General features: G+C 36.5%; 2 protein-coding genes across 9 annotated transcripts; one reads left to right on the top strand and one right to left on the bottom strand.

The window, feature by feature from the left end:
- On the top strand, positions 1 to 9,236 carry LOC114860025 (nuclear GTPase SLIP-GC-like). 8 transcript variants are annotated; one of them, XM_055510996.1, is made up of 23 exons: positions 423 to 649; positions 753 to 839; positions 1,433 to 1,514; positions 1,661 to 1,773; positions 2,276 to 2,320; positions 2,883 to 2,907; positions 2,982 to 3,071; positions 3,330 to 3,432; positions 4,095 to 4,311; positions 4,433 to 4,603; positions 4,705 to 4,902; positions 5,003 to 5,214; positions 5,422 to 5,491; positions 5,575 to 5,677; positions 5,844 to 5,971; positions 6,840 to 7,013; positions 7,115 to 7,260; positions 7,400 to 7,517; positions 7,667 to 7,775; positions 7,863 to 7,996; positions 8,303 to 8,384; positions 8,470 to 8,551; positions 8,640 to 9,236. In XM_055510996.1, the coding sequence occupies exons 3-22, from the start codon at positions 1,448 to 1,450 to the stop codon at positions 8,535 to 8,537; spliced, it is 2,373 nt and encodes a 790-aa protein (XP_055366971.1). In that variant the 5' UTR covers positions 423 to 649; positions 753 to 839; positions 1,433 to 1,447; the 3' UTR covers positions 8,538 to 8,551; positions 8,640 to 9,236. The 8 variants fall into 8 exon arrangements, with proteins under 8 accessions (XP_055366972.1, XP_055366976.1, XP_055366971.1 ...); XM_055510995.1 differs by having other exon boundaries at positions 750 to 839; XM_055510997.1 differs by lacking the exons at positions 423 to 649; positions 753 to 839 and adding an exon at positions 1 to 19.
- Positions 9,237 to 10,850: 1,614 nt separating this feature from the next.
- LOC114860897 (centriolar coiled-coil protein of 110 kDa-like) lies at positions 10,851 to 13,343 on the bottom strand. The gene is made up of 10 exons (XM_055511009.1): positions 13,286 to 13,343; positions 13,059 to 13,085; positions 12,808 to 12,917; positions 12,611 to 12,727; positions 12,424 to 12,525; positions 12,244 to 12,360; positions 12,087 to 12,160; positions 11,914 to 11,979; positions 11,769 to 11,828; positions 10,851 to 11,665 (listed from the first exon to the last, which is right to left on the bottom strand). Exons 1-10 carry the CDS (start codon positions 13,341 to 13,343, stop codon positions 11,590 to 11,592), a joined length of 807 nt encoding a protein of 268 aa, XP_055366984.1. The 3' UTR covers positions 10,851 to 11,589.
- Between the last annotated feature and the right edge of the window lie 2,517 nt (positions 13,344 to 15,860).

The raw sequence follows: 15,860 nt of genomic DNA, 5'->3' as shown, positions 1-15,860 counted from the left end.
GCAGGGTCCACGGAGAAAGGTGAAAAATGTGTGATCTCCTTTACAATAGCTGCAGAAGTTTAAACTCCTCAGCCAAAGATGTGATGCAGCGCTGGAAAATGTGTGGCTGCGTTTGTGACAGGTGCCTTTGGCCAAGTTGCAGCTTGGTCCCAAAGGCTTTGACGTGTGAATACAGTTTGCTTATCACTGCATTCTGTCCCTGAAGGCTTGTGTTCAGTGCATTCAGGTGCTGTGTTATGCCACTAAAAACATTGGGCATCTGTTTAGAGTTGTGTTTGTTGCCACGACCTCTTGGCTGCTCAGGAACTGTTGGAGGAGGAGCTAAAGGGTCTATTTAAACTGTTCCTGTGCTTCGTTCTGCAGAATAGAACATTCTATTTTTTGTGACTTTGACACTTCCTGAGTTCTTTCAAGGAGATTTGGTGGATTTGTGTCATCACATACTATTGATACAGTGTATATGTACAGTAATGTGTAGTATGCTGTTACTTATCCTTCATTTTTACCTTTATTTCTGAGTATTGCATTTAAATTTTAAACCGCTGCTGATTACTTGATTTTTTTCTACTTGAACTTTACTTTAACATCTCATCATCATCTGAGGACTCTTTGAAGACTTGCTGTTACATTTTATTCATATCATTTATTGGTAATGTACACATTTGTATATTGTGCATATCTCAGAAGGTTTTATAAAAATGTCCAAACTATATAGTTTTGCAAGATTGTTTTGCTTTGAATTCATTTAGCAGAACCTTGTTGTCGGGCTGAAAGTAAAGTCTTCTAATTTTGGCACCAGAGGATTCAGCGTTTGTGCACTGAAGAGGTAACGTCAAACTGTAAGTACATTAACGCTACTCTATTACGGTGTATTCTTACTTCTACATTAAACACACATTGTGTAGACTATAGGGCTACGATTTCTGTTATCGGTTACTTAGATTTATATTTGCTGGTAATATGGTGCAGTCAGTGTGTCGTCAACATAAAGCAGCCGCCTGAGATAAAAGATAAATCGGCAGCAGGAGGGAGTTTGCGTCTCAAGTCTCCATGACAGCATTTTATAATAAGCAACAAAGAAGACTGTAACCTGCAAGTTATGCAAAGCTGAGTGTGTGGAAATACTACAGTGATACTGTACATGAGCACATGAGAAGAAAACGTAATTTAAAAAATGTATATAATGTAATGTAGCAGCTGGTGTGAAGACGGTAGAGTTTTAAAAAGGGCTGCTTTGAATCGTGACAACATGACGCGACCATGGAACAGCTCAAATTACAACAGCGGAAAATCAGACAGATTTTCCACTGTTGTAACATCTTAAAGCAGCAGATATTATCAGAAGTTGAGAGTTTTTAGACACAAGGATAGCTGTCATTCACAAACCATCTGCTTTAATGATTATGCTGCATATTATTTGTTCACCCTTTAGTTGCCGTTTTTAGACATGGATGACTTTGTTCGTAACAAATTGACTGAATGGGGCCTTAGCGACTTGAGAGAAAAATTTAAAGGTAAAGTTTTTTTTTTTTGATAGAGATGTAAAATATTGAAACGTAAAATAGTTATACTGTAAGACTTTCAGCACAAATAGCAGTGAAGACAAGATTGTGGAATTATAAACAGTGTAAACACATAAACACATATGTGTTAATTGCAGATGAAGGCATCGACAAGGAAAGTCTTTTACGTCTTGAAGATCATCACATTGATAGCCTGATTCCCAAAAAAATACAAAGGGCAAAATTCACGAAACATCTCAAGTTGTTAAAGGTAAAGTTCTTTACTGTGAAGATTTCGTGCATAAGTACTGTCACATTGCCTTAGTGTAGATACATATGTATATGTTACGCGCTGGGCAAACTAGAACTAGAGAGCTGGGCTGCTGAGGAAACAAACCCAGAGAAATAACCCAAATACAACAACCCACAAACAAATCTGTGAGAACTGATATGAGTTCATTACAACACAAACAACGAAAAAGCACTGCTATTGCAGGCAAAAGGTACAGTAATTGTAACGAAAAAGCTAAATGTGTAACACATACAAAACATGAGGCGCACAGAAAGCAGGAAATAGGGTAATAAATGTGCCAACAAGGAATACAAACTAGGGCCTTAAATACAAATACAGACAGGTTACAATAATTAGCGCCACAAGGTGGACGAACGCTGAACTGTAACAGTATGTGTAATTACAGGACGGGTATAAACAATTGTTTAACGGTATGTCAACATAGAAGATTCATGTTATTCACATTTAATTTTATTTTCAGGAGGAATCAAAAAAACCTTGTCAAGAAGCAGAAGACGTTTCTAATGTAAGTTAATTGTACAATGCAAAAATATACAATTAATAAAATATTTATCTTGCATCCTCATTACACAACTTACAAGCTTTCAGATCAACCAACACACTGCACATAATTTTCAATTTATCGTATGTACTGTGTATGCACAGTGCTTAGGGTGCTGCTCAAACAACAAAGCTCAAAGGTTTTCCAGGAACAGGATGAACTGTATATATTGTTTGCATGTTTTTATTGTGTCATTCTTAGAGCAAATAATAATCCATATTCTGTTTTCTACATGCCAAGTTTTATCCTGAATGGTTTAATGCAGACTTTTCTAAATGAATATGCATGCGTAGATCTCATTTAATCGAATCAAACAGATTACAAACTAATGCCTAAGAATGAATTGATTAATATTACTAATGAACAAAGCTGCATTTAAAATAACACAACTATTCTTTGTAAGCTACAGTTAACAGAAGAATGATACATTTTGTGTTGGATAATTGTACTATATTTAGATCTCTGTCAAAGGGCAGAATAGATCCATTCTATTTTAGTAATTAATTCTGCTGGTTTTCTTTCTCAGGCAGGACCATCCACCAGTAACTCAAGTGAGATAAGAACATATAGTGTTAATGATTTAATTTTTTTTTTATAATTTTTTAAATGAAAGATAATCACACAGTGTTTTTTAAAGGCAAGAGAAGGTCTGATCCTCAAGGGAAGCAACCACCAACAAAGAAGAGAAAAAATAATAGAAATGGACCACTCTCAGGTGAGTATGACTTTCAAACAAAGCAAAGTTTTAATGTAATGATTTCTTTGTAGTTTTCAATGCAGATAACTACTGTATTAACCAAATAAAAGCTATATGCATTGGCTGTATTTGAAGTACTTGCTAGTATTTCAACCCGCAACTGTAAAGGGATTATTATATTTGTAAATATGTAGATATAGAAAGAAAATGCTTCTTTTACATTACTTTTTGGATTCCAAATTTAAACTAAAGATTGTTTTAATTTTACTCTGACAGATGCAAACATACATTCTAGTGTGAAAGAAATTATGAGTGATGTTTATGACAAACTAAAACAAGAAAACCAAACATCAATTCAACCATTCATTGATTTCCTGAAGTAAGTGTTACAGTTACTGTACTTTATTTCATATTATCATATTTACTTCCTTGTTGAGTGGTACAGTATGTCAGCGAACGGCAATGAAAGGACCCACATGCGCAGCACGGAGGCAGGATAGGGGTTAAACAGAGGTTTATTTCCCACGGCAGGGTCAGACGGTCCAGGTCATACACGAAAGGTTTACGGCAAAAGTACAGACGGGGATCAGGCAAACTCACGGTCAGGTAGTAGTCCAGGTTCGTTTACAGGCAGGATACACGGCAAGGCAAAACAGGGACAGGCACCACGAGCACGGAACACGAAACACGAAAACACGGGAAGCTAGGAACACTCAGGGAACACGAAACACTAATCAAACTCGAATACACTGATGAAACTGGGACACTGAAGAAACACAAACAACGATCTGGCGGGGGACTGAGGACAAAGGTGGTGGTTAAATACAGAGTGAACTAATAGCAGATGAAGTGCAGGTGTGGATAATGCGGACCGGTACTAACAGGGAGCAGCTGTGACAAGAACAAAAACCGGAAGTAAAGCTCAAACCAAAAACAGAGACCGGGGGATTACCAAAATAAAACAGGAAACAAAACCCAGAACGTGACACAGTAGTCACTAAACACAGCTACATTAAAAAAAATCAATCTGTATTTAAACAGGACTAAAATTGATGAACTGGGTGTCAACAAAAGGGAGCTTGTCGGTGTTTTTGGCAGAACTGGAGCTGGGAAAAGCTATCTGCTAAATGCCATCATTGAAATGTATAACTTTCTGCCCACTCGAGTTGGCAAAGCATGTACCTCCGTCATGATTAAAGTGGAGGCAAACACGAGAAATCCCAAGTATGAGGCAGAGATAGAATTCATTCCAAAGGAGGTACTGTAAAATGACATGAAAATGTTTCTGTGTAATAGAAGCAAGTTGGAAATGTGATAAAACCAGGTGCTGCTTAACAAAAGACTAAACTATTAAAATGCTTCCTTTGTTTATGTCTTAGGAGTGGAGTGATGAGGTGGAACAGCAAGATACTGATGACGAAGAGAGGCTGTTGGCTGTGTATGGTAAAGAATGGAGAAACATATCCCCTAAAAACTGCATGGACAAAAAATATTTCAAGGAAATCCTAGAGTTTCTTGATAATGCAAGCAAGAGTTTGTCATGCCAATCAGTACGTTAAAGATTTTCAATCAGTACGGTATATGTTTGTGTTCCTCTGTATATAGCTGACAGACATTGCCAATTGAAAATGAATTGTATTGTTTCTTGCAGGCTGAAGAGCTGTCAGCAAAATTAATCCAATACATACGAAGTGATTCCAGTGAGGGAACAGTAAAGAGGTGGTACTGGCCCCTGGTGAAGTGTGTGACTGTCAGGGTGCCTAATAATCCTCTGCTCCAGCACGTCACACTTGTGGACCTTCCTGGATATGGGGACCGTAACAAGAGCAGAAACAAAATGTGGAAAGAGGTCATTTATTCACATCCACTAATGCTTGTTTAGTATACTGTTATATTTATGCAATTACTGTAACAAAGGATTAATGATAATTAATTTGATGTTCATTCAGCTTGTTGGAAGTTGCTCCACTGTGTGGATTGTGACTGAAATTAATCGCGCAGGATCAGATTCAGGAGCCTGGAAGATCCTGGAAAGTGCCTGTAGCGAGATAGGAAATGGAGGCCAGTGTCAGCAGATTCACTTCATCTGCACCAAGACTGATCAGTTAGATGATTCAGATGAGTCTAATGAGTCTGACGAGTCTGATGAGTGCGATGATCTGTAAGTGATTCGTTTTCAAAAGTAGATAGACACGTTATATTAGACACTAATAATATGTAGAAGCCAAACCAAATGATAAAAATATCATTATATTTAAAACATGATCAATCAATAATCATAATATTGTCACATGTTGCAATAAAATACAAACAACTACTGTTTTATTGATAATAATGATTTGTTACAGCTTAATTTGTTTTGTTTTAGTGTAGTTAAAAAATGCAAGAAAACCAAGAGACAAGTGCTAAAAGAGTTCAAGGAACAAAACAATATCAAGGTAATGTGAAATTTACAAAAATTAAACAAAACCACTGAAACCGCTGAAAATCAGTAAAATTTAAAATGTCTCTTTTCTTGCAGAAACACTTCAGCAATGATTGTCTTAAAGTGTTCACTGTGAGCGCAAAACAGTTTCTAAAGAGAAAAAGATCTAAACCTACCACTCTACAAGAAGAGGACACTGGTCAGTGAATTGTATCATATAAAATATATATCACTCTTATGGTATTTCAGTAGGTAGTTTTTGTTTAGCCTTATTGATATAATTAACTAAATTATAATTACACTGTATTAAAACAACAATGTTTGTGGACTAATGTCATAAAGTAATAATGGAAACTTTCTCACAGAAATACCTGCACTTCAGGGATTCCTAAAACAGCTCAATGACCATCACTCAGAAAAGTTGAACGACATGTATGTGTGTGGAGCTTATGGGTTTCTGTCATTGATGCAAGGAGCCCGCAGCAGAGACACGGTACGTTCAGTTACTAAATTTCAGTTGTACATCACCTGCTACATAATAAAATATATGTATATACTGCATTACGTCTAAATACACACACACACACACACACACACACACACACACACACACACACACACACACACACACACAACCGGTACAACTGCTATATAAAAAAAAAAATATGTGATCTGTTTCTTTCGTTATTTTTAGAGCAACAATGGTCATAACTCTAGAGCGAGCTGAATGTAATTATATATAATGAATTATTAAAAATAATGTGAATCAAACTGTCTCCCCTGGCAGACGAGAGTGTTATGCAATAAACTTCAAGAAAGTCACATCATATCGAATAGAAGAATAGAATTTTTGGACTTTTAGGAACAAGGATATTAGTTTAACAACTAATGAAACATTAAGGTTCAGCAATCTGAATGCAGTTCTCCAACATGAATTCCTGTTTTATTTACCCTTATTTTTATAATAGGTCCGCATTGCAACATCAATAATAAATATATCTGCCCCTAATTCCACATTAAGCAATATTCACTCATTCCTAATCCTGTTAGATTCAAAATACTGTAGGCCTACATCGAGTGCCTGCTGATTCCACCTATAGGTCAATAGTATGACTTGTAGTATAACTTGTATAGTATAGGCAAGTATAACTTGAGAGTGTGAAGAGCAAATTGCCAGGTAACACTGTAGAGCTCAACATGTCAACATCAAAATTACCTCTAATATACAGTAAAAACTGACCCACTACGATAAAATCATGTGCTATATTTGCAAATGTTTTACTAATTTGAAGTGAATGAGCTAAATCCCACACAGTTATTTTACTGTTCTAAAATGCTGAATATCTCATTTTTGATTTCAGGCTGATGCCAAAACAAAAGTACGGTCACAACTTGTAGAAAACTTAAAGAGTGAACTTCAGAAAATCAAGAAAACAACGGAAGAGACTTATGAGGATTTTGAAAAACGTCTGACTAAGGGAGTTAAAAATTCAGAAAGTTCATGTGACGCAACCTTGAAATCTTTTTTAAATCCAGTAAGTATTTAAACAACAGTTAGGTTTACACAACTGTTTTTAATTTAATTAAGATGTCTAATAAAAAGATATTATTATGTTTTTTGTTGTTCCTTTTAAAGGATGAAGGAGGTAGAGGTTTCCATAGAACATTAAGTTGCATCGTTAGGAATGATGGTTCACACAGCAAAAAACCCATTAACCTCAATGAGATGTTAAGCTCCAAGCTGACTGACAGCATTGATGTGGAGTTCAGGAAGACCTTCCCGTAAGACAAAAATAATGAGTAAAGAATAACTAATAATGAATCCCTTGCATTATGTATCATTATGTACCTGCATCATGTACTGTATTACTTTACTACAACACCAGTGTCATTGTTGAAATATTTCATCCTACCATTTCAGGAATAAAGGAAAACATTCACCAATTAGTGAAGTCATCAGCACATTTTCTCTGGACACAGAGAAGCTGATTGAAAAGTACAAAGATGTTGAACTGCAACTGATATTTCTAAAGACAGAGGTAAAGCATGAGAATTATTTAGTGTGCAAAATGTCTCACTTGTTTCCTACCATACTGTAACTTTCTATTACATACTGACTGGCTGATCTATCATATAAGTCAAAAAGAGAATAATTTTCAAAAGAAAGATGTCTCTACACTTCTCATAGGAAAAGCAAATTAAGACAAAACTCCACCAAATAATCCGTGATGAGAAGAGAAAAGTCTACAGCAGTCTGACTGAGATGATCGAGGAAGCTATGAAGGATGGATATAAAGGTGTAGAATATCTTGACATATGCAACATGTCACTGTAAAAATAACCAGTACATAAAGTACATCATGGTTTTTGTTGTTCTATTGTAGAAGCAAGAAAATTCAGAGGAGAAGGATCACTGCAGAAAATGAGGAAGAAACTGGAGGATCATCTACATCTTTCAAAGAACATCATGTTTAAGGAAGCTAAAGATGCTATGTTACAGAAACTGCAGAATCTGATGGTTGGTCACGTGTTTTAAATGAATTATAATCATGATACAGTAAAACATGTTTAATTGCACATGGCAGCTTGGTCCATAGCAGCCTACTCTGGTACTAAAGCTACTGTCTGCTTGTTTTCTCCGAAAAACTTTCTGATCATTACTGTACCTGGATCAGGTGTGTTCAGCCAGTCAGAAGCTGTATACTGTATGTAGGTGGATTTCAAAGCTGGTCTCACCACTAACACGCCTGCAGAGTCTAACACAAATGCTACAAGCCTCTCTAATATTTTGTTTGTGATCATAATGATGACGATTCTTCAATAGGACAAAATCCAAACGGAGCTGGAGGACCATCTGAATAAATCAATTGAGCTGTCACTCAAGACAGATGATCACAGCATTCCAGGTAATAAACGGGAAAGTAATTATTGTCAAGCTCATATTTTTGTTCCGTTGTTAATAAGGCAATTTCACCTTTTCTCTGCCTTTAGATTTTTCAGAGGAGCTTGAGCTGGTGAATAAATATTACAAAGACTTGAAGGACAGACCAAATGAATAAATGTCACTCACCAGGTAACACGTTAAAATAATGTGGATACATGCAATATGTACTTTCATCTTAAGGGATCATTTTATAATTCTGGTTTGTTTATTCACATAGTGATCATTCACTGGTCAACATGTCACCATTGGTGGTGGAGAGAAACTGAACATCTCTGCATCTAGATTTCTGGATTCCGTCTCAACCACTTCAACCAAGTTATATGTTTGTTTCCTTTGAGTGATGTTTTCTGATATTATCTTTTTATTTTCTCTGGCCACAGGTTTAAACTTTGGAAGTGGGTGTTCTTCTTATTATTACATTAGATTATTTTTCATCAATTTAAAGTTTTCTTCCTAATGACATGATATTGAATGGTTGTTAAGGCAAGTGATTTCTTAGATTTTTTAATTATAAGTTAGATTTTTTAAAGTCTTTAGATTTGAAGGTGTTACATTTTTTATATTCATTTTTCCTTTATGCTAGATTTGGTTTGTTATTCAATTAGTTTGTCCAGACATGTTTTAGTAGAAGTTGTGTAATTGTAAAAGTTTTCAGCAGTCATGGAACCAAGCAGCCTGACGCTAGTATAAACATGTAAATCCAAGACGATTTCAGGTGTGTGTAGGCTAAGTCTAAAACTACATTATTAAAAATTAATATGTGTAAATTTAATATGTGGCTACAATAAAGTAACAATGCTGGTGTGTAAACAAATACATTAGTCTTTTTCATTCTGCAGTAGTTTTAGTAAGACATTGAAAATTTGCTTGCACACTACACAAATGTACAGCTGTTTGCATAATGACAATGTGGTACAGTAATGTATACAAATGCTTGATCAAGGACATTATTGTTTTAGATTCTGAAATAGGAGGAAATCATGGAGACACTGATGGAAGCAATCAAGGTGTCACTCAGGGAAAATTAGAATTTTAGCCCAGGTAAAGATAATCGACACATTTCAATAACTAGCATTTCTGAACAATTGACATGAAGGGATTTCTGTAATTATTACATGTACTTATTAAATGTTTTCTTTAGATTTCTCACACTCTTTATTCACACATAGTGTGTCATAAAGAAAACTATTCATTTATCACCGGTCAAAATGTCAGGGTTGCTGAAAGAAAGAGGTAGCTGAAGCCTGAACCCACTCAAAGTCGAACATTTGCATTTATATCCCTGGATCCTGTTACAACCACTTTAACCAGGTTATAATCTACTGTGAGTGATGTTTTCTTATATTAGTTTACTTTCTCTGCCTGCATCTTGTGTTTAGTTTTTTTTTCCTATTTTCATTGATTATTACAATACATTAGTAAATTTATAATAAAATAAATTAAATTAACTATACAAAAACCTTGTAATGGATTTCTCCAAAACTATACATTAAAAGCATTTGATACTTGCTAGTCCTTGACGTGCTAAGTAGAAATGTAAAGGAATGGTGATGTATCAATTTGAGAAACTTATTTTATTGAAGGTCAAAGTTCAGCTATTGATGTCAATTGAACTTACTGTACGACAGTTTATTGATGAATAACTAAAACTATACAGTTTAAGTATAGGTATCTGATAGTTGCTGTGGTAGTATTAGGTAGTAGTGGTAGTAGTAAGCAGAACTGTGAAGGAACGGTCATGTACCAGTTTGAAGAAGTCATTCTATTGTAATCCAAGTTTTATATTAGAGGCCAATTCCCTTTTTATATTTTCCATCAGTGAATATTTTAGAGTGTCTCCGCTCTGCTCGGTGATAGCAACACTGTTACCGTAACGAATCGCGCACCTCGAAAATAGCGACGGCTCATTTGACCACGGAAAAGCAAGTATTTTGACTTTTGTCAAAATGTATTTTTTTTTGTATTTTGATTTTTGACCTTAAGTCAAAATACAGGCGAGGAACACAGGCTGGAACCCACACACAACGATCTGGCGGAGAGCTGCGGTGCGTACTGATGGTTAGATACCCTGGTGATTAACAGATTGATAACAGCTGTGACCGGAGGTGAAGACTAAGGTAAGCATGGAATAACAGAAACCGGATGTACAAACAAAGTAAAACAGGAAACGACGCCGAAGACCTCAGCTCATGACAGTCTGTTTGTCGGGCTCTAGTTGTTGAGTTCTTGTTAGTGAGTTAATGAGTTTGTATGTCAACAGTAACTACTGATGCTCAAGTTGGTTACTGCTGCTACTATAAAGGTACCCCAAACTTTAATTTTGGGATGTATTTATTTTTTTAATATTATATTATATAAATATATTGTGATTTTACTAGTGAATTAGTAAAGAAGATTTATGACTTAAAAATCAAGCAAGTCAAGATCATCCAAGAAATTTTGGAATTTATTGTAGCCATAGAAACCTTTTTAAACATTAAATAAAAACAAAAATAAAACAAATAAAAACATCAATGCCACTGACAATGTATATATGTACTTATGTACCAATTTGTGTCAATATGTTTAAGTAATTTTCAATCTTCTTCATCTTCAATGATTCAGACACTTGCTCTTGGAAACCTCTGAAAATGCATCTTGCAGCCTGTTTAGTTTTCACTAGTCTCTGCTGTGCATCTATACAGGCTACAATAAAGTAACAGTGTGTAAACAAATACAATATACTTTTTCATTCCACAATATTTTTAGTAAGACACTCAAGTTTCTAAACTGAAGAACTGTAAACTTAGCACCATTAAATAAATAAAACATGAACTAAAAGCCCTTGAACAAAATATAAAATTAAAGCACTGGGTGTTTATGAACAGGTTAAAATGTTACACACACTTTGTTTTTAGGCACAGAAATAGTTTGAAATTCAGCTCTGATCTGTTTCTGTCTTCCTTTTACAAACAATGTAATGTCTTTCATCCACTAAAGTATTCATCTACTAATCTGTTATGATATTGCAAAAATCTACAGCCATTCACATACTGGCAATGTGGTAGTTTATACAATCACTTGATGAAGGACAATCACACTCTTAGCAGCGATTATTGGAGTTTAACTGAAGCAAACTTTGTATTAACAGACTAAAGGTTCCACAGATCAGGGGATGTAGAGACGTGTTAACCGAGAGAATGCTGCTTCTTCAGGTTGTCAGAGCGCTTCACTCTCTCCTCTGGCGTCTTTCTGTACCAGCTCCTGTAAATAAAGCATGATGTCATCACTGTAACTACTGCTAATGTGGACCAAGTCCACCAAACTGGAAAGTTGTTCTCATCAGTGGAATGAAACAATAAATCACCCTTGCCGGTTCAGCTGTGCTTGAACTGGAGAATTTTGGCCTTGACTGGGCTTCAGGACTCTAAAGAAAAGAAAATATATATAATATAGAGCCTCAACATAAAACATGGGCCAAAGTAAAGGATAAACCCTACGGTGTTTGGCACCTGTTGGTGGTGGGGCTCTTTGGCTTCTGCTGCATCTTCCTAGCCTGAGCTGGAGATTCACTGACCCTGTAATGTAAGTAATACAATATGAATTAGTTACAAACAAAATCACTGCTAACCACTGATCATCAACATTAGCATCCACACCAGATCCCATATGAGGTTTGTCCTACTTCTTTTTCCTGTCCAGAGATCTCTGTGTAGCTGCAGACAGAACCGCTCTCTCCTTGGGGCACTTGGTTTTCTCCTGTAGGAACAAAACACGATTCATTGTTTTGCTTTTCTAAGAACTAATAAAATGTGGTTCATTAATGGCTGATATCAGGTTACCATGTCTCGTAACTTCCTTTCTGCACGGAGCTCCCGGTCCTGCTGCAGTAAAGACAGTCGGTCCCTCAGAGGCATTTCAAAGAAGATGTCATGGACGTCGTAAAGGGCTGCGCGAAGCTGAGGGACAAAATATACACAAATGAGACAGTCGAACCCCTGGATTGTACAGTACGTTAATACCTGGGCTCCAACTCTCTCCTGCAAAGACTGATCTTGTGCTGAGTAGCTGCATTTCTTCTGCGATGCTTCAATCTGGAACGAGCGGATGAATTCCTGCGTGTCCTAAAGAATCACATAGAAACAACACACCTTAGCTGGGCATTCTGACTAATTGTGCACCTTTCATAGTGTATAAGTGTGAGCTCACCCCAACAGTCTGCCGCAGCTGTTTGACCTTGTCTGTTTTGAGAAGCCTGCGAGTGAGGAAGCCGCGGACGAGGGCTCCGATTCGGCACAGCGCCCTGTGCTGTTCTGCTGTTAGAACCTGGAAATGAGAGATTGAGGAACAAATGTCCGTCTGTACGAGCACACGCAGTCACACACATTGTCCTGCTGGTCACCTACCTGACTCAGCCTTGCTCGAGGTTTGCCAGCTGCTCTAGAGGGTCCCCACAGATAGACGGGAGGCTGGACAGAGGGTGAGGACCCGCTGGGGGAGACAGGACTGCTGAACCCTGGAGGGACAGTAAGGTGGTTCTAACACATGCATACGAGCACATCATATTTCTGCACCTAAACTAGGTTTTGCTGTTGCTTTTCTTGGATATTTAACTGAAAATCACTGAAGAAACCCTGCTGTGACTCTGAGTGCTGACCAGGCGGAGGCGCTGTTGCTCCTTCTCCTGCTCAGCGAGCAGCAGAGACATCTGCAACGCGTGCTCCTCCTCCAGACGCCTTTGCATGTCCTCCAGAGCCTGTGCTCTCCTCTGGGTCTCCTCTGCTCATTGTGCAAACACACACATGTGAAAATAACTCATATTCTTTTCAAAGTGAGGTACAAATCAATGCAATGCTCAGTGGAGAAGTGAAGAGAAAGACTCACCTGTCTTGCCCGTCTGTGCATCAGTAGCTTTGAATGGGAGGATAATTTGCTTCTGCATTTGTCTGGTTCTTAAATAAATAAAAAATAATAAATATGTTGATTTTTAATCTTTATTGAATTTATTCGCATTTAAGTTACTGTATGAGATTTTCATTACTTGATTGACTAACACAATTCCCATCTCCAAATAAACTTTTTGTAACATGCATCACTGGTGCAGTACTGTGTACAGTTGGTTTAATGCCACTCCTTGTTGTGCAGGATTGTGTCGATGAACAGCAGGTACATGTGCATTCGATTTTAAAACAAATAACTTATTATCACAAAATATAGAGACAGCCGTCCATTTGTTTTCTGAATACATGAATTATGTCTTTCCAGATAAAATATGATCGAATTTTAAGTTTGGTTAAACTATATATAGTATATATACAGTACAGTGTATAGTGAGGATGCACTATTGTCTATAAAATAAATTACTTGTTGGGCAAGACGTTTACATGACTACTTTTCTACAACCACAATGATGAAGGTGTGATTAAAACTGTTAACATCTCACTGTGAAAGTCTTTACTTTAAAATAGATTAATTGAAAATTCATAAATAAAAACGATGGGGGTGTACACAAATAAACTGAACAGGTATGTGAGTTTTCCAGTGTGGGTGTCAGAGTGTGTTGATGTCTATGGTTGATTGACTCCACTCCTTTATCTGATTGTAGTGGCTACAGACAACAAATTATTTTATTTCTAGGAAGACATAAAAAATGACGAAAAAGGTCAGGAGGATTAAGTTCAACATACAATATATGTAAGTATACAGTAAGAAAACAAGGTGCGTGGCCAAATCCTATAAAGCTTTCAGCTTTTTATTAAACATGTGATGGATGGTATAAAGTACCAGAATCTAAGAAGTTCAATTGGGTGCAGATGATCTCACACTGACATGGAATTGTGACCACGTACCCATTTTTGATTCATATGCTTCCTCAGTTTGGCCCATTTAGTTTGCCATTGATGAGCTTCTTCACTCTCAAAGAAAGCACAATGTCATAGTGATGTGATAGACTCCACAATGGCCGCTGTGGAGAAATTCAGTTGATGTTGGTTGTTAGAGAGAACTGTCCTTATCATCTTGGTTCACCTCTATGACATCAAACCTGATACACTGAAAACACCTGAAAATACATCAAAGTTTAAGTTTTAAATCAGGCATAAATGTATGTATGTGGATGGTTGGCTTGTTCCACTACAAAAACACATGAGAGCTACTGTAATAGAGCAGAGGAGGAACAGCAACATCAGTGCAGAGTGAGAGCTCTGGCCCATCAATGGAGTAAAACAACAGCAGCCTGATTTACACAATGACGAGTTGAGCAGGAAGAGGAGAAAACATTTTTTCTCAACAATACATTTGAAGCCATTAGGTGAATTTGTGTAAAGAAAACAAATGGTAATCAAATGTAAAGTGTATGTAAACGCAAAGTGTGCTCTTTCTTTCATTTTCATGTTGCTGAGTGTTTTATTCTTTTTAACTTTACTTTTTAACTTTGAGTGTAACATTTTAATTACTGGTATACTATTACAGTATTATTAACTTAGTGACAGTGTACTGTACAAATCAAGACAAAACTTTATTTTCAGTAAATCTGTTTCTGTCAGGTTTTTCCATTTAATTTTGCTGAACTTTCTTGTTGGGCTGGAAGTAAAGTCAGCCATTGTTGAGGTACCAGAGTGTACATGCTTTATTGTATTTAAAACACAGGGATATTTATAATTGTATCTACAGTAGACCTGAGGTTACTGGTGGTTCTACAGTATAACTACTCCCAAGCAACAGTGGTTAATTTAAGATGAGCCTCAGCTATAGGAGCTTCAGAACTACACAGGGATCACTCTTGCACTGTCTGTGTACTTCTCTTCTTGCAAGAATAAAGACAACAGAAAGACAACTTTGAGTGACTTTCGTCTTCATCACTTTCCCAAAAATTTGTATAAATTAACTTTCCAATGGACCAGTTCTGGTGGAAGCATTTGATAGATTCATTGGTGGAAACACAATTTGCATTACAGTTTTTAAAAAGGACTGTAGTGTGTGTGTATCCAGTTGTTTGTACCAGGTCATTGATCATTGTGGTTCACCCATGATGCACTGGAAAAAACAGAATGATGTAAATTAAGTCACTTTGTGTAATCAAATTAAATGGAAATCAAATGTAAATTCTATGTAGTTTGGGCTTAGCTGTTTCTAAGCATTACTGACAAAACATGTTTGTATCTTTTGGTCCATAAACACAATTACTCGCCGCACTGAAATCCAGGCATCAACTCACCTTTATTTAAAAAAGACTTAGGACACGGTGACCAGCTTAATGGTTGTGCAGCAACATTATTGCACAACAAGTGAGTTGTATGAAGCCACAAGTTTTTGCACAATGCATGTTTAAATAAATATATAGTAGATTTATGTAGTAAAACAAATTAGGAAATATATATTGTATTTGGCCAAGTTGCAGCTTGGTCCCAAAGGCTTTGACGTGTGAATACAGTTTGCTTATCACTGCATTCTGTCCCTG

This window comes from Betta splendens, chromosome 8 (genome assembly GCF_900634795.4).
Source record: "Betta splendens chromosome 8, fBetSpl5.4, whole genome shotgun sequence".
NCBI classification, from domain to species: Eukaryota; Metazoa; Chordata; class Actinopteri; order Anabantiformes; family Osphronemidae; genus Betta; species Betta splendens.
Note: the sequence above shows the minus strand (reverse complement) of the source record. Positions and strands in the feature narration are given on the sequence as shown.